Source organism: Leptopilina heterotoma, unplaced genomic scaffold (genome assembly GCF_015476425.1).
Source record: "Leptopilina heterotoma isolate Lh14 unplaced genomic scaffold, ASM1547642v1 Lhet_134, whole genome shotgun sequence".
NCBI classification, from domain to species: Eukaryota; Metazoa; Arthropoda; class Insecta; order Hymenoptera; family Figitidae; genus Leptopilina; species Leptopilina heterotoma.
The window spans coordinates 3,306,098-3,331,638 of record NW_025110853.1 but is presented as its reverse complement, the minus strand read 5'-3'; the positions used below and the strand labels follow the sequence as shown (position 1 = coordinate 3,331,638).

The 25,541-nt window shown below is 22.6% G+C and overlaps 1 protein-coding gene across 4 annotated transcripts in view; it reads right to left on the bottom strand.

Moving 5' to 3' along the window:
• Positions 1-2,200: 2,200 nt before the first annotated feature.
• Positions 2,201-25,541, bottom strand: part of LOC122513087 — a 35,433-nt gene continuing 12,092 nt past the window's right edge. Inside the window, exons 4-6 of one of the 4 annotated variants that reach the window (XM_043629327.1) lie at positions 16,461-16,566; positions 9,697-10,425; positions 2,201-3,955 (exon numbers count right to left, since the gene is read on the bottom strand). In XM_043629327.1, the coding sequence (XP_043485262.1) occupies positions 3,520-3,955; positions 9,697-10,415 (1,155 nt within the window). In that variant the 5' untranslated portion in view covers positions 10,416-10,425; positions 16,461-16,566 and the 3' untranslated portion in view covers positions 2,201-3,519. Of the gene's footprint in view, positions 3,956-9,696; positions 10,426-13,620; positions 13,958-16,460; positions 16,567-25,541 lie in introns of those variants that run through there. The other 3 variants (XM_043629325.1, XM_043629326.1, XM_043629328.1) reach the window with 3 other exon arrangements.

Below are 25,541 nucleotides of genomic sequence, written 5' to 3'. Positions count from 1 at the left end.
GTTTCATTGGTTCTTTAGAAAAATGAAAAGGGCCCATATTGTCGGTCATTTGCAAAAGTAATCCGTATTTTAAAAATGGAGGTATAGAAACATTTAAAACCTCTTGATTTTTCATCTCTAAGGTGTCCTGGACTGTAAACAATTCTTATCTGAATAACTTCCGAGAAGAACCAGAGATATTGATGTTAGAGTCTTTTTTTCGTAATTATCGAAATGAAAATTTGTATATTTCGTCAATTTTTTCATAATAGAGACTGTCAAAAATTTTTAAATAAATTTAATATCTATTCCTTTTCTTCAAATGACACAATAAAATTGTACCTAATCATTAATCCTGTAAAAAAAATGGTTTTTTAATAGAAAAACTGTCATTTTTAGAAAAGGGCCCATATTGTCGGTTTCTCGTACTTAAGTACGAAATTTTTCAAAATTAAGAGGGGGGAAGGTTTTAAAAATTTAAAACTTATTGGTTTTTCATCTTTTAGGTACCCTGGACTGTAAACAATTCTTATCTGAATAACTTTCCAGAAGAACCAGAGATATTGATGATAGAATCTTTTTTTCGTAATTGTCGAAATGAAAATTTTAATATAGCGTCAATTTTTTCATAATAGAGACTGTCAAAAATTTTTAAATAAGTTTAATATCTATTCTTGTTCTTCAAATGACACAATAAAATTTTACTTAATCATTAATTTTGTAAAAAAATATTTTTTCAATAGAAAAACTGTCCTTTTTAGAAAAGGGCCCATATTGTCGGTTTTTAAATTAATTAATTAAGGGGAGGGGGTGGTTTTAAAAATTTAAAACCTGTTGGTTTTTTGTCTTCAAGGTGCCCTGAACTGGAAACAATTCTTATCTGAATAACTTCCAAGAAGAACCAGAGATACAACAATTAGTTGGTATCGCAATCTTTAATTCCGTTTTTCTCGAAATGAGGTTTTTGGCGTTCTAAACTTTGAAATTCCGTAACTCAGCGAATTTTCAACAAAAAAAGTTCTAAGACCACTCAAAATTTTCCAAATTTTGCCAGGAATACGCCCATATAGATAACTCCAATAGTGCCAAAATGGGCCCTTTTCATGTGGACGTCCACATTTGTAGATGTTAACGTATGTCTAAATTTTTGTCGGAACTTTAAAGTAGAACCAAAATTGATATGTAAATGTTATCCGCAATTTTTTCTGCCACTAAAAAATACATGGTAAATACACTAAACAGAAATTCTGAAAAAAACTTTTTTTAACTAAAAAATTGGTTCGCTCTAGTTCTACCGAAAAAAACAGGAGTTATTGCGCTTTTTTTGAATAAAAAGTTTGGTATTAATGATACGACAAAATGCCAATAAAATTTTTGGTATAATCAGTTACACAGGTTATAATATCTTAGTGTCTCAACGTGCGGACCGTCTCAACGTGCGTACCTCTCCCCTAGTGAAAATAATTTACTTATTCTTGTCAAGAATTTTATTAAAATTTTTGAATAAAATTAAATTGTTTAGAAGAATTTATTTGAATTTTTGAAAATAATGTAGTTTTTTAATAATTTTAATTGAAAATTTTTAAAATAATTGAAATTTACCAAAATTTTTACAATCAAATTTTTTTAGAATTATTTTAAAGAATTTTATCAAAATTTTAAAAAATAATTGAATTCTTTCGAAAAATGTTATTAAAAATTTTTTCAATGATTTAATTATTTCGTAAAATTTGATTGAAATTGTTTTGAAAATTTGAATTCCTGCGAAGAATTTTACTATTTATAAATATAATTGAATTCTTCCAAAGAATGTTATTATTTATAAGAATAATAATTGAATTCTTGCAAAAAATTTCATTATAATTTTTGAGTATAATAAGTAAATAAAATTAATTATGTATTTAATAAGAGAATTTAAAAATTTTTAATTTGAAATTATTACCAAATTTATGCTTCCTATATTTTAAAATATAATATTTTTTAATTTTAAAAATATTAATAAATCGCCTACTGCGATTTTTTTGCAAAAAAGCATATGAAAAGTGTGGAAAAAAGTTTAATTTTTCTGTCGAAAAATGAATTTTCTTGCATCTATTCCAAAAAATAATAAAATAATTATTATACACTTCCATAATAAATAAACTTAGTAAAAAAAAATAGTAATAAAAAAACTTGTCTCTCCAAAAATCGTAAAATTAAAGGACAAGTAAAAAGATACCAATTTATAGAAAAATCGTAATCGCTATATTGCATTACATATTATAATACATTAACTGCCGTAACTATTCTTACAATTAATATAATGACGTGTGTGCTTATTGACTATAAATATCATCTAATAATAATTAATAGTAAAAAAAAAATGCGTTTAAATAAACGAACAGTCTTTCAAGGTACAGTAATATTGTAGAATTGCGATATAAAGCGTTTCTTTTCTTTCTTGCACATTATATCCTGTAACTAATTTAAATTTTTACAATAATTGTAAGATTTTCGGCAATTTCACTCAAAAATATCAACTAAAAGAAATACTGATCTATTAAATGGTGAACAACGAGAAATTACTCAACTTATCTCCTCACAGGCCGTTTTTCTTAATAATTCTATGGCCTAAAATGCTTTTTTCTTCTGACATCCCTTTCCTTAGCTCACGTCTCAATACTAAATCCATTGTTTTAATAACATTCTACGACTAACATTAAATATAGTATCACGGTATTATAGCCTCGATTAAATAGTACAGAGAAATCTCTTTTTTCAAATTAATCTTATTTTTTTTTGTAAATTTAAAGCTAATTTTGTTAAAAACTATGTTTTTTAATATCATTGAATTTGTGTATAATTCATTAAACTAATTGAACATTTGAAATTTTATTGAAGTTCATTTTTTTGATATTTTTTCATTTTTTGAAATTCACTTGAATTTCTTATTTAAAGTCGATTAAAGTTCTAAATATATATGTTTGAATTTTATAATTTCATTAAAAGTTTAATTTGTAATATAATTTCTAAATAAGAAAAGTAATTTATATTTATAGTGTAAAGACTAGATTAATGAATTAATTATTGAATTGAGAAAAGAAATTTCTCTTGAAACATCTGTCAAGCAAAATGATTTTCATTTATAATGCACTAATCCATTCTCGTTTTATAAGTGGATTCTAGGGAATTTAAGATACAAAATTTGTACAAAAATGGATACAGATTATTAGAATTATTTTTCTTTTCATTAGAGGCCTCATTTTTAACAAGAAGGCTAGTTTTTGAATAATTTGCTCGAATTTTTCAGATGTTTCTCTCTTTTTTTTTTTTCTTTCTAAGTATTAATCGAGGCGCAAATAATTTAACCGTTTTTTTTTTGACAATCATTGACATTATGTTTCTCGAAGTAAAAACCATGGCGAGTATGAGACTTATTGAAAACAAAACGCGCGTACAATTGGCGCGTTATAATCATCGATGCTTTAAAAATTCGCAAAGATGGAAAACATTTCACGACTTTCAAATCGTCGAAATTGCTCCTCAAGAGCTGGTTACATTTTAATCAGTTGGATAGAAGCGTAAAATGGCTCTGCCGTAAATTTCCGAGTGACAGAGTTTATGAACAACGTCGAGAGCATCTTCGGCTGGATAAACAGTGTGCGGCGGTGGTTCCAATTCACCGGAAGCAACAAGTTGTACCAAATCCTTTAATTGCTCGAGAGTTCCTGTTTCTACTGGTTTAATGCTCTGCTGTCGTTCGTCGGCTTTTCTGCTGAATTTTGGAAGCAGTCTGTCAGCGACTTCCTTGATGACAAAGACAACGCCGCCCTTTGTTAAGCATTGTAAGCTGCGATGAAGACTTCGCGATGTGGTGCCAAAATCAATCACCACATCGACAGATCCTTGGCAGGCATCAATTGTGCGCTCGATCAATTGCCTCTCGTAAAGATCCTCGCTCCATTGAACCACATTCACCCTGTAATCAGGAAAATTACTATTTGGTAAATAAATTATATGCGATTCTACATTATTCGGAAGAGAACAAGTGTAGATCATTTTATTGAAATGTTGACTTTTTATTTCAAGTAGCACCAAATATTGAGATGTCCCTTAAAATTTTATTCCACTTTTTTACTAATTATTCCTTTAGTTTTATTTTTTTTTCACTTTTTATCCCACGTTCTCATTTCTTTATCAGAATTGCTATTGAATCTTCTTTAAAAACAATACCTTTATTAGCTCGTCCCACTAGTTATCAAAAACAATAATAATACAAAACACCTGAAAGGGTTAAAAGCCGATAAGAAAAATCAATTTATTGGTTATTAAACATGTCTCAAACGTCCATGAAAATGTTATGTAAAAAAAAGACACAAAGTGATCAACAGGTGAATAACGAGTGCAAACTAATCAATATTTTGTGCTCGTGCAAGCTAAAGTGCATTAACTAAAGAATATACAAGAAAAAAGACAGTTTTTCTAAAGCTTCTCTTCTCTCATTATTATCAACCTTGAAAATTATAATTATTAATATTCGCAGAAAAATCGAATCTATACGTTAAGAAAAATTGCGTATGTAGGTATATAAATAAATAAATAAATAAAATATTTGACTATATGAAAAAAATCGTAAATTTTATCTGAAACGCCAGATTGTTATTTATTATATCATCAGATAAGAAGGAAAAATTAAAAAATCGTCTCCTTGAATTCTTGAGATTAGAAGAAAGAAGTAAACGGTACACTTGACCCCGATATAGTTTTATCACAGATATTATCAAAGATATTCTGTTATTGTTTCAACAAGAAAAATTAGTTTTTCTTTATATACTGTTGTATTTTATGAATTTCCTCATTTTATTGTCGATTAAAGATTAGAATCATAGAAATTGTTATTGTCAAAACAAAATTCTCAGATAATAAAATATCTTTTTTTGAAAAATTATCAAGAATTTAATAAGGAAAAATAAATCGAGAAAATAAATTTTGCTACTGAATTATAATGGATCATTAAAAATTGAAAAAATAAATATTCGAAGTAAATGATTCTATAATAAATTATAGAAGGAAATGGTTCTGTACTAAATTATAGAAGCTAATGATTCTAAAATATATTATAGAAGCAAATAATTCGATAATAAATGGTTCTATAATAAATTATAGAATAGCAAATGATTCTATGATAAATTTTAGAAACCAATGATTCTTTAATTAATTATAAAAACAAATGAAAAGATGAAAAAGAAATTAAATTAAATTGCAGAACAAAAAACAGGGAAAATAAATTAGATAAATTAAATTGCTAATTACCTAATGATTCACGAAAGGAGATAATTGAAAAAACTATTTACCAAAGTGTTCAAAAAGTCAAAGTATCATTGTCTGTATAGTTAATATTATTGCTTTATAAATAAACATTAGGTGTTCCAGACTCAGTAAACAAAGTAATTTTTCTCTTGTAAAAAAAACGGACTTTGAACTTTATACAAGAAAATCCAAATTATAGTCGTTTGGAAAATTCTCCACGGGTTGAGGATTATTTTTCCTTCTTTGCTCTTTTTTTACTGAATATTCACAAGATTTGATAAATTTTAATATAAAGAATTTAATTTAATTGTTCTTAATTAATTTTATTAATTTAAATTGATCAAGTTCGCAACGTTTACAATCAAGGATTTTGAAGAAAAAATATTTTTCTATTCAAATTTTCTGTTTCGTACTTTTTTAATAATTTTTCTTTTTAAATGATTTCAATTTAAAAATTAATGTATTGAAAATTATTGAATTATTCTTGCAAACAATTTTATCAAAAAGTTTTGAAATAATTGAATTCATTTAAGGAATTTCATTAAAATATTAAAAATAATTAAATTTTTTATCGAAAAAGGTTTCAAAGTAACTGATTCTATAAAAAATTATAAAAAAATTATTCTATAATAAATTATACAAGTAAATGATTAAATTATTAAACGTTTTGAGAAAAATTGAATTCTTTGGAAGAAAATTTTTATTTTTAATATAATTCATTTTGTTAATAACTAGCAAAAACTGACGCGCGCGAGCGCGCGTGCATTTTTTTTCAACGTTTTATTTTAAATAATTAAAACTTTATTTTTTCAGCGAATTTGAACCATTATGATGTCACAATTTTTTAGCAAATGCTGTGAACAAATTGTGACGTCATTATGGTTCAAATGCCATTAAAGAAATTATTTCATCTTCTATTAATTAATATATTTTTGCATTTTCTTTTTTTATATAAATAAATTAAAATTTTTATTTATTAATTGAAAATATCTGTTCGCAGTTTATATTTTTTTTTTGTTTAATATTTTAATAATTTTATGTTTTAATATATATATAAATATATTTTTTCTATTAAAATAGCAATTCTTTAAAATTATTATTATTATTTTTAAGGGTATTTTAATTATTATTATGACGTTATAATGTTTTAAATAAATTTAAAAAATGGAAATGCTGGAAAGAATGAAAAATACATTTTTTTTAGAAATATAAAATTATTCAATTAACATCTTCTATCTTTATATCTTCTCTCTATATTAATATCTTCTTCTTCTTCTATCTTCTTTGATTTAGTTGTAATTTACTTTTTTGTTTCCTATCTTCTTTAATAATTTTATGTTTCAATATTTTTAATTTTAATTAAAATTAATATATTGAATTTCATTTAAATTCTTGCAAAAAATTTGAGAATCATTGAATTTCTTCAAAAAATGTCATTATTTATGAAAATAATTCAATTTTCGCTAAAAATCATTAAATCAATTTTGGAAACCCTAATTAAATTTTTCTGAAGAATTATTTTTTATTTTTTGTTTAATAATTGTGTTTCTTTAATAATTTTAATTGGATATTTTTAAAGTAATTTAAATTTATGAACAATTTTTTTCAAGTTTTTAAAACTAATTTTTAAATTTGTAAATTTAGTTGAAACATCTATTGTTTACATTTATCCCTTGTTTACAATTACCCCAAATGGCCCTAATTGTAAATTGATTGTTTTGTTGATTTTTGAATTTTATTTCGGAATAATTCAATTTTTTATTATGTATTTTTCATGATTTGAAGACTTTATATAGTCTTTAAAAGACTTGATAGTATTTAAATAGTTGAAATGAAAGGCGGTGCCTAAAGTATTTTTTTTAAGTTCATTATTTTTTTTTCTTTTTAGAAAATCTATTTTCTATAATATTGTGTTAAAAAAAACGTTAACATTTTATATTTTATTTGAACAGAAGATAACGATAAGTTTAATTCTTGCAAAAGAAAGCACTTATAAGTTAATTCTACACACAAACACACACAGAAATACGTTTATTTTTTACGTAAGTGCCAATAAATTAATTTCAATTTTTTATTTAAAATGAAATAATTTAATTTTGAATTAATTGTATTTTTGATATTTGAATAATTAATTATTATTTTGAACAATTACATTTTTCAATGATTTCAAAATAATTAAATTTTTATTAAAAACAGAATAATTTATTTTTGAATTAATTAAAATTGTTTGATTTATTTTTGAATAATTAATAATTGACTTTTGAATTATTTAAAATTCAAATATTGTAAAAAATTAATAAAATATTTAAAAAAACAATTTATTTTTAACATAATAAAAAAAGTAATTTATTAAAATACTAAATTCAAATAGATTTTGAATTGCAATTATTTTTAAAAATAAATAAATTTTTTGTGTAAAATCATTTTTTTAAAATTAATTAAAATTTGAAACAATTGAATTTTTTTTTTTCATTTTTGAAAAATTAATTATTTCGAACAATTTTTTAAACATAAAAGAACCAGGAGCTATTATCACTCATAATAGCAATCAAAAAAAGCACACACTAAAGGGATCGCTCTTCCCAAAAAATTTAGACTCTAGATCCTGCACTGTATAAGTTAATAATTGAAGATTAATTAAATTTTTGAAAAATTAAATATTAAAAAATTAATTATTTTGAATAATTAATATTATTGAATAGTAATTTACGAAAACGACCAATGTAATAAAATTTAGAACGATATTTTTTATTGATTCAGGAAAATTGAATTTTTTAATTAAAATTAATAATCGTTGAAAATTGAAAATAATACAACTTTTATTGACAATTCGATATTTCAGTTTTTTTAGATTTTAAAAATGCATAAAATTTTCAATAATAATAATAAATCAAAATACAATAAATATTATCAATTATAATTATAAATAAAAAAAAATAATAATAATAATAATAAGATATACGAATAAAATTTGTTTTTAAGTTATTTTGAGATTTTTATTTAACAAAATAAAATGAAATAATATAAATGATTTAATTAAGAAGAAAATTTTAATTAATAATTAGAATTTACCAATCTACAGTTTTTTTTCCACTGAAAACGGTAACCTCTCGCCTGATACCAGATATTTTTCCACGATTTTTCAAACACAATAATTCTTGTCACAATTTAACGTTTTTTAAAAACACCCGCACTACCGCATAACATAACATCGGAAATGTCAAAACATCACGAAAAATATAAACAAACAAAAAAATCATGATAATAATTCGCAAATGATAACTAACAACTAACTTCATACTGCGAACGGACAGAATGAAAAACCACAGACTTTAATAAAGTTAATTGAATCATTTCGAGAAATTTTATTAAAATTATATTGAGGTAAATAAAAAATACCAACATTAAAATTATATTGAAAATTATTAAATTCCTGAGAAGATTTTTATTATTTTTAAAAATTATTTAATTCTTTTAAGAATTTTATTTATTGAAAATATTTAAAAATAATTGAATCATTTCCTGAAATTTGACTAAAATTGTGTTGAAAATAATTGAATCCCTGCGAAGAATTTTAATATTTATAATAGTAATTGAATTGTTTTGAAGAATTTTATCAAAATTTTAGTAAATAATAATTGAATTCTTTCGATAAATATTAAAAAATTCTTTAAATAATTGAATCTTTTCGTTAAATTTTATTAAAATTATATTGAAAATAATTTAATTCCTGAGATGAATTTTATTATTTATAAAAATAATTGAATTCTTTCAAGCTATTTTGTTAAAATTTTTTTTTAAATAATTCAATTTGTTTAAGAACTTTACCTATTTATTAAAAATATTTAAATATTAATTGAATCTTTTTATTAAATTTTATTAAAATTGCATTGAAAATAATTGAATCCCTGAGAAGAATTTTATTATTTATAAAAATAATTAAATTATTGCGAAGAATTTTACTATATTTATAAACATAATTGAATGCTTACGAAGAATTTTATTAAAATTTTTTAAAATAATAATTAATTATGTGTGATTTTTTAAAATTTTGAATCTGTAATTATTCAAAAATTAAAATTTATAATATTTGAAAATAAAAAATTTTCTAATTTGCATAATAATAATAAATGGTTTCGGTTGCGTAAAAGTTGCTAGTTTTTTAATAATTTAATTAATTAATTTTTTTTTTAAATTAAATATTTAGGGAATGAAATTTCTTGTGTAAAAAGTACTTTTTCATGACAATTTATTGTTGATCATAAAGATTGTGAATATCGCGAACGACTTGAATTGCTCGTTAAACATAAATTTAATTTCGATTCAATTTCCTAAGAGAGAGAAGCTTCAGAAAAACACAAAGCAACATTTTCTAAGATCTAATATTTACGTATTTCTATGAAAGTAAAAGTAAATAAAATATTCTACCGTTGGAATTCCTGCGCCAAAATAAGACCGTCATCCTTAAGAGTGGCAACGGCAATGGCGACACGATCTTTCATATTGGTGAAATGATAAGCGGCAATTCGCAGAGCCCAAAGTGCGAGACCACCAGTGCCAACGATGAGAATTTTGCAGAGACTATTTGCACCTCGTTCCTTCAGCAAATTCTCGACATGCTCATGAGCAGCGAACACAGTGTTCATGGCCAAGAGAGCACCAGCCGGTAGCATGGCAGCCACACTCAATGGCATACTGTCCGGTATTTTTATCAAGTACTTCAAATCATTGACCACCAGGTATTCAACGTATCCATTGGGAATGCCCTCGTAATATGGATAGAGAATCACTCGTTCTCCAACTTGATAGCCACAGTCGTTGGGCACGCTTGAGCCCAATGATTCGATGACTCCTGCGACCTCGTAACCAGGAAAGAGTGCGGCGTCTCGCATTCCATGATGTGGTATTACTGCTGGAAAATCGCCCTCAACTGAGACTTCTGTTGCCAAACTGCTTCCACTTGACACTGAATTCAAACTCGAGAGACTTGGCGAACGTTTAGGCTGATAACATGCTCCAGCGCAAACGACTCGTATTCTTGCTCCATTTGATGGGACATCCGGCACTGGGACGTCGAAACTGAAGACAAAATCACGACCCGTGATACAGGGGCTCTCGATGGACAACTGACGACAGAGCTTGTTCATCTTTCTTTCCCTGAAAAATAGAAACATAGAAAAATGTCAATTTATTTAGGTATTCACATGAGAAATTTGAATTTTGTAATAAGAATTTGAAAATTAAACCTATGAAAAAGTGGAGGAATATTTTTTTCATTATTTTATTTGTTTATTATTTATTTGACTTTTAATAAACTTTGAAGAAAATAATGTGTAAAAATAAATAAAAAATAAAAAAAACGTGCGGATAAAATTCACAACGATTACGTATTTTTTTCTCCCAACATCGTTAATTGGAAGATAAGAATACTTTTTACCAAAAAAAAAACAATACCTAATTTTAGTTTATAATTTTTTTTTTTTGGTTTCGATCAAAAAATATTTATAAACAATTTTTTAGACAAATATTTGAATAGAACATTATTTTATCACTTTCGATTTGAAAATATTTTTATAGAACTTATTTATTTTCTCTTATTCATTTTCCTAAAAGTTTTAAACATTCAATTTTACTCAAAAAACAAAAATGTCTTAGTTTATAGATACAAATTTTTCTTTTCTTAGGTGTCGGTAAAAAAATATTGTTAACATTTTTTTAGACAAAAATTGAATGAATGGGGAAAATATTTCATTTTCAATCTGAAAATATTTCTATCAAATTTATTTAATTATTCTTCATTTTCCTAAAGATTTGAACGTTCAATTTTATCTAGAAAACAATAATATTTTAATTAATATTAATAACAATTAATCGATTATTAATCTATATTAATAATCGTTGTATTCCGGTAATCTGTTCACAGTTTAAATTTACTTGTTGTTTGGTTTCTTTGTTTCCTTACTTTTTTAATAATTTTTCTTCTTAAATTATTTTCAATTTTAAAATTAATGCATTTTTAAATCATTAAATTCATGTAAAGAATTTTATCAAAAAATTTGAGAATAATAGAATTACTTCGAAGAATTTTATTATTTATGGAAATATCTACCAAGTTGAAGTCCACAACGTTGATCAACGAAAAAAAATTGTTCACTAAGTAAATTAATTAAAAATTACGCAGCAATATTCACAAAAAAATATTTAGAAAAAAAGGATTGATATTTATGTTTTGATAATAATTATTTTACAATTAAATATTAAATTAAAAATAATACTTGAATTTTACTAATTATAAAAATAATTGAATTGTTTCAAAGGATTTATAAGAATTTTAGAAAATTATTGAATTCTTTCGTAATTAATTTAAAAAATAATTAAAAATTAAAAATAATTTAATTTTTGCAAAAAAATTTACTAGGTATTTATAAAAATAATTGGATTCTTCCAAAGAATGTTATTACATTCTTTGGAAGAATCCAATTATTTTTATAAATACCTAGTCAATTTTTTTGCAAAAATTCAATTATTTTCAATTATTTATGAAAATAATTGAATTCTTGCAAAGAATTAACATTTGCTAAGTAATAATAATATTTTAATTTTGTAAATTTTTCTTTTTGAAGGTGTCGAAAATAATGAAAAAGTAACGTTTGTTAAGTTAAGAATTAACTTTTTTTAATATAAAAAATAATTTTTTGTTAATAAAAAAAAAATTAAACGAAGTAATAAAAAAATATCGTCATTTATGAAAGTTCAACACTTTAGGAACATTTTTCTTCTGTATCGTCGATTATAAACGTTGTAAACTTCACAAACGTAAAAAGTGAATAAAAAAATTTCAATATTTTCCAATAAATTTGATTAATATATTTTACTATATATTAATATATTTAATTAATTTACGAATTCGTCTGATTTGAAATTACTTTGAAATACAATACAATTCTCTGTATTTTTTGTTCTAAATTCGTATTCTTCATTTAAATACAAAAAATCTCTTTGTCTTTAAATCTTTAAAAACTAATGTGAATAAATAACTATTTTATAGCGTGTATGTTATATATTGTCTTCCAAGCGACCTTCATTCTTTCTTTGTTTAAAAATAAATGCTTATCATAACTTTTCGAAGGTATCATCATCATAATGTGTTCTACTGATGACTCTTCCTCCGTTCTCTCAAAAATAGTTCCCATATTTCGTTTTTTCTTAATTTTCCTTCTGTATTTTCATTACATTCTGTATTTCTTTATTTTCATTATTTTCTTTATTTCTTTATTTCCATTATTTTTTGTACTTTTTTATTTTCGTTATTTTCTGTACTTATTTATTTTCATTATTTCTTTACAATTCCTTTATTTCTTTTTAATTATGCAAATTTTAAATATAATTGATTTTTACTCAATTTTTGGACATTGTGCATAAACTGCTAAATACAATAATATTTTAACCACATTTATTCAAAAAATTATGACCCTGTAGTTTTGAACGTTCAAATGAATGAAATTTATTAATTACCATCAAAGATTCTGAACGTTCAAATGAAGAACGAAGTTAAAGTCCACAACGTTGATCAACGAAAAAACTTTGTTTAATCTATTCCAATATTATGTTTAATATAATATTTAATTGTATAACAATTATTATCAGATTATAAACATCAGTTTATTTTTTCTAAATATTTTTGTGACAATATTGTTCTGTTATCTTTTACTAATTTACTAAGTGAACAATTTTTCTCGTTGATAAACGTTGTAGACTTCAACGTGATAAATGAAGAAAAGGAATATTTTGTACGAACATTACTGACTGCATTAAAAATTATAAATGCAAATTAAACATTTCAGAACTTTATACATATTTTTATGACAAAATATTATTACAATAGAATTCGAATTTAACCAAATTTCATTCTTCTGAATGCTCCAAACTTTAGAGACATTATCTTTATTTCTTCTTCAAATTAAAATTCTAAATGTTTCATTTTATTTTTGCTTTCTGTAAGTTATTAGTAATTTTTTTTGAAAATATTTAAATATTTAAATATACTGCAAAAATACTTTGTGAATGAAGTGACTAAGTAAATAAATAAGGAATTAAATAAATAAAGAAATAAATAACTAAATAAGAGAATAAATAAATAAATAACTAAATAAGTAAATAGATAAATAAATAAGTAACTAAATAAGTAAATAAACAAATAATGAAATAGTCAATTAAAAAGGATTCCATTCACATTTTTTGAATTGTCAGCTGTAAATTGCACTTGAACGAAAAATAAACAGCAACGAGGAAAGTGAAGAGAAAGTTTTGTATTAAAGATTATTACAGGAAATAATAAAAATCCCACTGTACCCATTAAATTCCGGATGTTTTTTGTGAGGTTCTGTTATGGGAGCAATTTCAACAGGCATGATGACAAGATGAAATCGTCCTTTTTTTATTTCGAAAAAAATATAGTAATAAATATCCTGTCTTTGTGGAGATCACTTTGTTTTTTCTTTGATATTCAACAAGAACAACAACAACAACAACAACAAAGATTTGTTTCCACTGTTTTCTTTTTCGTTTGACAAAACAGTAAAAATACTTTTTCTGTTTATTCTAAACGAGAAAAGAGAAACAGATTTTCTATTAACACAATAACTTGGAAACAGAAGCGCGACGTACTAAACTGAGCGCAGAAGCTTTTGATGTACTTATATATACGCAGCTAATGGAGGAGGAATCAAAAAAGTGGGGTGAGCACTCGGAAAACACGTGCTACAACTGTTTTCTGAGTGCTCCAGAGAAGCATATATCCTATAGACCATCGAGACATGATTTAACAATAATGGTGTTTACTGATTTCTATACCAAAAAATAGACGTAATAGATTATTGTAATTTGAAGGACTTATTATTGTCAACTTTTTTTCTAACACATTCATTTCAAATAATATTATGTTATTTGATATTTATTTCGTCACTTCTATTTATATCACTCAATTATTTTCGTTTAATTGGATTTTTAGATTAATTTCATTTTATTTATTTCTACTATTATTTATCTATTAGAAACGAATTTACACTTTTTAGAAGATCCACTTCAGTGAAGTTTACAATTTTTATAATCTTTTGCAGAAAAACAATATTTTATATTTCACACTAAGAAAAAATCAAATTTTTCTATTTACAATTTTTTTTTCAAGTACTTGACAATTTCTATTTTATTTTACATTTTTTTCTTCGTCATTTTTATTTTTTTCATTTAAATTTAATTTACAGTGAGATAATGTATTGTAAAAACTATTGTATGAAGTATACAATGAAGAAATATTTGAACAGAAAAATTTGTAAAAAATTTCCAAAGCGAAAATCTATAAAAGTTTGCTTATAGACAAAAAGTTGTTTTTTTAAATCTTTGGTTTAGAAGAACGTTTAGTATAGTGACATTTAAAAATGATTCGAATTTAATAAAATATTACTTATTTTCTTCAGAAAATAATCCCCTAAAATTTCACCGCACAGATTTCTAAATACACACGCAGTTCTAAAAATATGATTATTTGTTTACAAGAAAATTTAGACTATTTTTAAATAATTATATTTTCAAAATAGACTGCTGGATTAAAAATTCTTAAAGTGAAGTTAAGGAGAATTATTTTTTGAAGAAAATAAGCCATATTATATTAAAAATTAGAAACAATATGACAGAAAATTTAGATCATTTGCAAATTGTATAAACAAATAAACTTAGTAAGTTTACATTTTTTTCTTGCAAATATTGATATTTATTCTTCTTCAGAAAATACTAGGATCTAATCCCATTTTTTTCAATAATATTTTTTTAATATTTAGAATTTTAAAATTAAAGAGAAATTCTAGTTTCATACATTTTTATAAATTGTAAACTTCTTCTCACGAATTCTCTATTTCTATAAATAATACAATTTTTCTCAGGAATAAAATTATTTTCAATACAATTTTCATAAAATTCCTCGAATAGGTTACATTATAGTTTTAAAGTTGGAAAAAAAATTTTCTAAACAATTAAAATATTCTCAAAACTTTTCATAAAATTTTGTATAAATTTAAATTACTTACAAATGAAATTAATAAAAAAAACTACATTATTTTCAAGAAATTTAAAGATATTGTTCAAAAAAATTTAATTTTTTACGAAAACATTAATAAAATTGTTTAGAAGAATTCAATTTTCTATCAATAATTTTAATCAAATTTAATAATAAAATTATTAATTAACTACATTATTTTTAAAAAATTCAGATAAAAACTTCAAAACAATTCAAATATTTTAAAACATTTTAATAACATTATTTAGTAGAATTCTACTATTTTCAGAAATAAATAATAAAGTTTTTTGATAGAATTAAATTCTTTCCAATACAATTTTAATAATATTTCTCAAACAGATTCAATTATTTTTAAAAATTTTGATTAAATCATTCAGAGGAATTCAATCATTTTCAAATTTTTTAATAAATACTTCGCAAGAATTAAATTATTTTAAATTCAATACATTAATTTTAAGATTCAAAACATTTAATAAGTAAAATTATTAAAAAAGTTAGAAAACGAAGATGAAAACAACAACCAACTTCAAACTACGAACAGATTCCCGAAATAAAATGATTATTATTAATGCAGAAGAAGATTAAATTCTTTCGAGAAATTTTATTAAAATATTTGATTTTTATTTAATAATTGAATTTCTACTAAAAATTTTATTATTTACGAAAATAATTGAATTCTTTAGAGAAATTTTATTAAAATTATATTGCAAATAATTGAATTGATTCAGGAAATATTTGAAAATAAATAATAATACCTAATATTATAGTTAAAATGTAAATGTTTTTTAAATTTTGAACATGAAATTATTAAAAAACTGAAGTTTATACATGAAAATAAAAAATTTTGTTATTTGCATAATTATAATAAATAGTTGAATACCTCATTTTGCGCGCGAGATATTTGTTAGATAATAGTAAAATTTTAATTTTGTAAATGTTAATTGATTTTTTAAGGTCTACCATTAAATGAAAATTAACATAAAAAAATAAAAATTCAATCGCAGATCATATAAAAAGTAAAAATTAGATTATTAAAATTCCACCCTAATATTTCTTGTAGTGTTGTCTGATTTTTGAATATTCCTAAAATATTGTTTGCAACATATTTTTTTAACAATACCTTCTGTTTCAATGGAATTTTGAAGGTAAATATAAACTTTCCCAATAAAGTACAGCAGTTTCGAAAATAGATTCAATTCACAGTAGCAGCTTCACAGTTATAATACCTGTAAAAAAAAGAATAATTTTATTTAATAAATTAACATTTTTTAATTATCTAATGCAAATTTAATTTTATTCCTGCAACCAATTGTTGTTGCTCATATTAATTTATGACAGTAATTTCAAGTAATGTAAATTCCCATTAATATTTAATCAATATAATTAATTTTAGCTCAGTTAATTAATTTTGCTGTCAATCAACAGTATTTTCAATAATCAGTAAAAAAATAACTTTTTTCGAAACAATTCTTGAAAAAATTATTTTTGTATTATCGAACTGGTTACGAACATAATGTATGTTTATTAAATGAAAATAAAGGAAATATAGGTCATATAATGATTGGTTTGCAAAATGTAAGTTTCGCAGAGGTTGGACAAATGTCTGACAACCCTGACCTGTCCCACTTGTTATCCGACGAGAAGGTCAGTTTGTAAATTTAATATTCCGTTTAGATTTTCGATTCAACCCGTACTCAACACTTGTGTTTAATTTAACATTCTTCTTCGAGTTTTTCTTTTCAAATTTTTTTTAACACTTGAAAAAATATCACCTAACAGTTTTTGTCATAATTATACAAATTTTCCCCTATTTAATTTATTTTTCAATGCACAAGTAACGACAGAGGGAATTTTTTTCAGAAACTAATTCACGCGATAATTAACGGAAGCTAATTTATTGTGTTTTCAAAAAAGAAATTTAAAAATAGAAAATCGTATTTAAATTTGCCTAAAAATCTTAATCCCACTATATATTATACGTATAACTGGAAACGTTAACCTTGACCTGATCCTTATTGTATAATCGTTGGGTTATTGAACGTTCACCTTGATATATTATTGTTTCAGTTTATAAAAAATTATTAATTCTAAAATTAGTTTAAAATCACTTGCAAATTAATTTAATTTAGGTTTATTTTTTATTAATTTAATCTTAACTTATTTCTTCATTAATTTATTATAAAAAAATAAATTTTTTTTACTTCAATTTATTTTGTTTTAATTTTTTTTCTCTTATTAATTTAATTTTGATCTATTTCGTATTAATTTAATTTTTATTTATTTCCTATTAATTTAATTTTTATTTGTTTCCCATTAATTTAATTTTTATTTATTTCCTATTAATTTAATTTTAATTCATTTTTTATTAACTTTTATTCCTTTTCATTAAAATTTCGAATTATTTTGAATATTTATTTATTGAATTCCAATTTTACCGAAATTAGTGAAATTTAAAAACAAACATCGTATTATTTTGAAAATATGTTAATTTTTCTTGACAGTGTTTGTCTGTTAAATGGAAATCAAATAGATTATATAAAAAAACCAAATTCCTTGTGATCAAAGTCGAAAGAAGAAAATCGATGATTCATGAATGAAAATAATTAGAATTAATTAATTTCCCTAAAGATATGTAAAAAAATTAAAGTGACACTGCAATTCAAAAATTGTATTTTTAACATTTTAGATAAATTTATTATTATTGAATAATATTTGAATTAGTTGAACATTAAATTGAAAATCTTTGTAAAATACGTTCCTTTTTTTAATTTTGATAAATCCTCAGACCTTGGAAATATAATTCATCTCTTACATAAACGTTCTATTGTCAACTATTTGATCGCTATTTAAGACTATTAAAACTTAATTAAAATGACTTTGCTGCAATAATTCCATTTTTTGAACATGCATCTTCTGCGCGACAAAAAAAAAAATTAAATAAAATTACGAATTTGATCAAATTGTTTTTAATTAAAAATCAGAAATAATTAAAATTAATCTATAAAAAATTATTCAAGTGTAAGAAAAATATTAAAATAAAATAATTAAAATTATTTTAATGAAAGTGTTATTTGTAATTCTAAACCTAGAGGATAGGATTATGTATGCGGATTTATATAAAATCCTTCTGTGGGGTCACCACGCAGTCTGTGGTTTACTTCATTCTACTCTGAATATTATATAACAATTTGCAACGGTAAAATATGACTATTTAAACTACTTAAACAAAACGGTAAACTTTTGTGAGTCATTCGAAAATAAAAAATCAATGTTTCCGTGCTAAAGTGAATTATAGAAAAGAAAAGAGAGAAGGCCAAATTCTTCCGCACGTTCATTGAAAAATTGCATTTCAACCAAAATAAACTAATTTTTTTATTTACAGAGTCAAATTTTTTTGGCTTAGACAAAATTTGTTTCATTTAAATAAATATTTATTTGAATCAATAAAGAATTATTGCGCTTAGTAAAATATATTTTTTAATAAGCGAAATAATTTTTTGAATTTAAGTAGATATACATAAAAAGAATTTAGAATTCAAAATTTGTGTTTTAATTTTTTATTTACAGATCGAAAATTTATTAGTTTCAACAAAATTTATTTTACTTAAATAAATATTTATTTTAATAAATTGTACTTTAAATAAATATTATTCCGCTAATAATAAATTTTTCGATTTGATAAAAAATATTTTGCAAATGAAATTTTGTTCTTTTTTGTTTCTAACAAAAACTATACAAATTTTAATAAACAATATCGCAATTTACATTATAAATTAACAATAAAATATAAATATAGTTTAATTCTATAAAAAGAATAAACTTTTCTTTAAAAATTGATAAACTGGTTATTTATAAAACGAATGAGAAATTAGATTATAAGCCTATAAGTAATATGCATAGATATGATGAGACACAAAATATATATGCAAAGATAGATTAGTAGGTCATTTCAGTTCATTTGTAAATAACAATTATGTACGCGCGTATAGAGATAAGAACCAACTATTTTCATTTCTTTGCATATTCTTGAGCCATTGAAATCTCTGTCATTAGAATGCATTAAAATCAAAGCGTCAACTTTTACAATCGAGAGGAATTTATTCGTGTCAATAAATTCTTCACAATTTATTTAATGAAAATTTATTATTTTTCACACAAAAATATTTATTTATTGTCAATTTTGTAAAGTTGGACAATTTTTGTCTAAAGAAGAGCAAATAAAAATTGGATCTACAAAAAAAAATTAAGATCAATTTATTTATTTATTCAAAATACACGGGCTTTAAAGCCCAATCGTACCAAGTACTGTTGAAACTTGACAACGTAATAATTAAACTAAATGGCTGCTCTACTATTATTATTATTATTAATATCAAAAATGACACCTTTTGCGCTCTGAATAAAAGAACTAAGGGACACTCCAAAAAAATCCATGAAATCACGGTGTTCATTTCCCTCTCTGCTCAATCTATTGATTGTAGAATTATCAAAATAATTTGTTCTAGCCTTAGATTCAATATAACAAAATTTTTTAAATTCATTTTTTGAAAATTTGTTATTTTCTGCAAAATTTTTCATATCTTGCCAATTTTGTAAAGAAATTTTCTTTTAAAAAAAAATTAAAAACAAACGAAGAAGAAAAAAAAAACAATTTTCCTAAAGAAGCCAAAGAAGAAAAAAATATTTACCAAACATTTATTATTCTCTAGAAAATTCTTGATTTATTTTCAATTTTGTAAATTTAAACAAATTTTCATTTAAAAAAAGAATCCAAAAGTTTGATTTATAAAAAGTTTAATTGAGATCAACTTGAATTATAAATTCTTAAAATTTATTTACTGAAACATTTTCTTTTCTATAAAATTTTTTACTTACTGGTAATTTTTTTAAAGTTAAACGAATTTTGTAGCAAAAAAAATTGGATTTACAAAATTAAGATCAATTATAATTACCTCTAATTTCAACAGAATTGAAATGAAAATATTTCAAAAAAATACTGCATCAAATGATTTATAAGTAAATAACTTTATGGCAGTATAAATTCTTGATATTTAATTTTTATGATAAAATTTATTTAATGAAAGTTTACAATATTTTTTACAAAAATTTTTATTTATTTATCAATCTTGTATATTTAAACAAATTTTTTTGAAAAAAACGCTTATAAGTTGGATTAACAAAAATAAAAATTTATAGATAATTTTGAATTATAAATTTTTTAATTTATTTACTAAAAAAATATATTATTTTCTAGAAAAGTCTTTATTTATTATCAATTTTGTAAATTTTACCAAATTTTTTTTAAAAAAACGAATAAAAGTTTTAAAGGTAAGATTCAGATCAACTTCAATAAATTATAAATTCTTAAAAATTATTTGCTGTAAATTTATTACTTCTTATAAAATTTTCTTTCTTTATTTCAAATTTATTTGTAAATTTAAACAAATTATCTTTAACAAAAACACACAAAAAAATGTTATTTCCTAAAAATTTCTTATTTTTTGGAAAATTTCTTATTTATTGTCAAGTTTGTAAAATTTAAAGAAATTTTCTTGAAGAAAAAGCCCAAAAGTTGGATCTATAAAAAGAAAAATTCAAATCAATTTCAATTATAAATTTTTTAAATTTATTTACTAAAAATTGATTAATTATGTATTTTCTATAAAATTTTCTATTTATTGTCAATTTCATAATGTTAAACTTAGTTTCTACAATTTTCTTTATTTTGTTGTCAATTTTATAAATTCAAACAAAATTTCAAAGAAAATTTTTTTTCAAAAATAAACGCCCAAAAAAAATTAAAATCGTTTTCAATTATAATTCTTAAAATTTATTTTTTGAAATTTTATTACTTTCTATAAAATTGTTGATTTCTTGTCAATTTTCTAAATTTAAACAAATTTTCTTTAAGAAACGCTCGAAAATTGGATCTACAAAAAAAATTAAGATAATTTTCAATTATAAATTCTTAAAATTAATTTTTTGAAATTTTTATTATTTTCTAGAAAATTGTTGATTTATTGTCAATTTTCTAAATTTAAACAAAATTTCCTGAATAAACACCCGAAAATATTGGATCAACAAAAGGAAAAATTAAGATCAATTTCAATTTACAAAAATTTACTTTTTGTTTCTTAATTAATTCTATAGAGATGTGCAAAAATTCGAATTTTACATGGGTTCGAAATTCGAACCAAACCCATGTTAATTCTTATGGAGAGAATCGAATTTTTGAAATTTGCACAGCTCTAATTAATTCATTTAATCAGAATCCAGTTGGACGAAAAATAGAAGAAAAATTTAAATCAATGTCAGTTCATAAAAATTTTCCAATTTGTTTTTCTATTTAATTCCAATAAGCAGAATTTTGTTTCCCATTTAACTATATTTTCAGATGGAAATTTTGTTTTCATGAGACTTTGCCAGAAATAAAATATTGAGACTGCGCAAACTCTAAAAAAAAAAATTGTTCCAAAGAATATTCCAAAAATAATATCCCATTTCGAGAACAAAGAACAAAGAATGAAAATTTTCACACAAAAGAGTACAATTTTCATGTAATTTAAATATCAATAATATACATCTAATTTAGGATTAAATTCCAAAAGAAAGAAATTAATCACCGGAAATTGTATTCGATGTAACAAAATCAAATTTTCACGTGTACGAAAGATATAAAACATGTAAAAACATGTTGACTTTGAATGAAATAGTATTTCTGTCGATTATGTAATTTTTCTACACATGTTGTCGTTAAAAAGAGCTATATATTCATTTATCAGTTCATATTTATAAACAGACCAGAAATAATTTCAAATCAATTGAGAACACCTAAAAGTGAAATATTAATTAAAAAAGAAATCGAAACACTGTTAACTTAAAAGTATCAAATTGCAACGAATTGATGCCAAAAATATATGGATTAAATAATAAATTAATTCTCGATTAATTCAAATTTTTTATATCAATTGTGATCCAGTTTTGTATCAATTTGACACTTTCAAGAAAACTTCATAGTTTTCTTGAATCTTACTTTCAGAAGAAGAAGATTTCAAAAGTGGAAATTTTCACAATGAAAATTTAGATAAAATCATAAAAGTAAGAAAATTAAAAATAGAGAATAACTGAATAGAAACTTTGTTGAATATTCGAAGAGACGGAATTTTCGAAAATAATTGCTAAATTAAATTTACTTTTTGGAAATACTCCACATAAGGAATATTTTTGTGTTCCAAAATTTTTCCTAAATTACAATAATCGGATTAGTAATAAAAATTCAAGAAGAAAAAAAAATGAATCTGATTTGACAATTTTCGTGATTTTCTCTCGTTGAGAGAGAAAAAAAGGGGTTTGAATTTAAACGGTGTGTGCAGTTTTGTTTATTTGTACCTGGCCTGCTCAGTGTTCGCGTTTTCATGCTTGGAAGTGAGTCAACGAACAAGGGAGGGGAATACGGTCGATGCTATGGAACGGCACACGCTGATATCACGTGCACATCAGCAGGCATCCGCGTGTTCGCTTCTCTCTGCGGGTGCGGGCTCTCTTTCACATTTCACGAAATACGTAACAGAAAGTATTACTTTAAAGGGTTGAAAAAAAAATTCTCCCACGTCCCTCCGGAACAAGCACAATTTTAATTATAACAACGTCATCACACCGACCTGTAAACAGTGCTATTATTAGTATATTCATTAGATTAAAAATTTAGATCACAATTTTAATTCTCCTTTTCTTCATTATTATTCCATTTCTAAAGAATCAAAAATATAAGTTAAATAACGTTATTGTGCAATTTTATGAAATTTTAATTTTCGATGAATAGACAATATTTTTTGACCATCAGACAAACTCGAGAAGAGGAAATTAATTCTTTTCTTCATTTTATTAATTTTATTTGCAAATTAAATTATTTTGGAATTTACTTATCACATAAAAGCGAGCTTAAAAGTGATAATTTAATATTACAATCATATTTTATCAATTTTAGTAACGAAATACTTTTGAGGTGAAAGAAATATTCCTCACCGAAAGTGTTAATAAATAAGGAGGTAATTAATTTACGATTTTAGAGTAGGTCGTTGACATATAAAATATTGTATAACATTCAATATTTGATTAAGGATTAACGTAAATCGTACATTTTATTCGAATTATCAAAAAAAATTTATTATTTGTTTTTTCGAAAAATTATTATAAAAAAAGAAAATGACTATAAAAATGAAAAATGATAAAAAATCAAATATAAAATAATAGCAAAAGTAAAAAATAAAATAAAAAATATATGATTGAACAAAATCAATCTAATAAATCAAATAAATAAAGGAATAAAAATAAAATAAAAAAAATAAAAATTCTATATTCGAATTATCAACAAAAATTTATTATTTGTATTTTCGAAAAATGGTTATAAATATAAAAAATAACTGTAAATTTGGAAAATGATAAAAATGAATATAAAATAAAAGAAAAAATAAAATTCTTTCTATTCCCTTTTTTTTATATAAAAAGTGATCAATAAGTAAAAGTACATCTTAGTCTTAGACGTAGTGTCAGTGTCCTTGCGTTATTCACAAGCGCAAAGAATTCTTACTTTTCTACAAAAAAAAAAGAAATAAATTTTTACCAAGGACAATCATTTTCTAGCTCATCTATTGACTTTTTGATATAAAATGTGTACAATAGAATTTTTTCATAATTTTCGGGCACTAATTACAAAAAAATTTTCTATATCAATTTTCTCTCTAATTCTTATAAATAAAATATAATACACGTATGAATCAACATAATCTTGTTTTTTTGTTATTGTCAATTAAAGAAAAATCACGTTTATTGTTAGTGATACTGACAAGAATTAAGATTCACGTAAGATTTTTGCATTCTCGTTTACTCGTTCCCTATTCTGCGGTTTTTTTTCTTTATAAATGACAAATTTTCCAAAATCAAAAATATGGTAAAATTGTGAAAATAAAAAATAGTAAATATAAAAAAATTTTTTTAAATTAATAAAAAAAAAGTAAAAATAATAAAGAAATAGTACAAATTAATTATTTTGTAATAAAAAAAGCGGTATTTTTTATTTCAAAATAATGAAATAATCGTTTTAACAAAAAGGAAAAAGTAGAACATAGAAAAATAGAAAACAAGGAGAAAAAAGAAAATAAGAAACAGAAAAAAATTGCAAATGGAAGAAAATAGAGTGAATTATTTTTATTATTTTGTAGTAAAAAAAACAATTTTTTTATAACAAAATAATTAAAAGACTGTTTTAACAAAAATCAAATAGTAAAAAAATAAAAGATAGAAAACTTAGAGAAATGAAAATAATGAATAGAAAAAAAAACTAAAAAGCAGAAGAGAAAATAGAGTGAATTATTTAAATTATTTTACAGTAAAAAAGCAAATCTTTGTTTATAACAAAATAATTAGAAGACGATTTTACAAAAAGCAAATTGTAAAAAATAAAAAAAATGTAGAAAACAGTGCAAGAAAAAGGAAAATAAAGTATAGAAAAAAATTTAAAAAAAGATAATTCTGAGAAAAAAGGAAATAAAGAATAGAAAAAATTAAAAAGCAGAAGAAAATAGAGTGAATTATTTGAATTATTTTGTAATAAGAAAAGACACTTTTCTATAACAAAATAATTAAAAGCCGGTTATAACAAATAGTAAATAGAAAAAAAAATAAATTAAAAAATAGAAAACAGTGAGATACCTAAAGGAAATAAAGAGTATAAAAAAATTGTAAACAAGAGAAAATGGATAAAATTATTTAAATTATTTTGTAATAAAATGGCTTTATTTTATTATAAAATAATTACAATGGAAAAAAGCAAATTAATAGAAAAAATAAAATAAAAAATTGAAAAAAGTGAAAAAAAATAAAGAATAGAAACAGATAAAAATAGAGAATATAATTAAAAAACAGTTTTATAAAAAATAGCAAATAGTAAACAATAAAAAAATTGAAAAACGTGAGAAAAGAGGAAAATAAAGAATAGAAAAAGTGAAAAATAGAAAAAATCATTAATAAACGGTTTTAACAAAAATAAAATACTAAAAAAAATTAATAAATTGAAAACTACGACAAAAAAATTACTGAATAACGGTTTGAACAAAAAGTAAGTAATAAAAAACAGAAAACCGCAAGAAAAATGAAAAATAAAATAGAAAATAGAAAACGATTAGAAACCAGAATGTAAAAA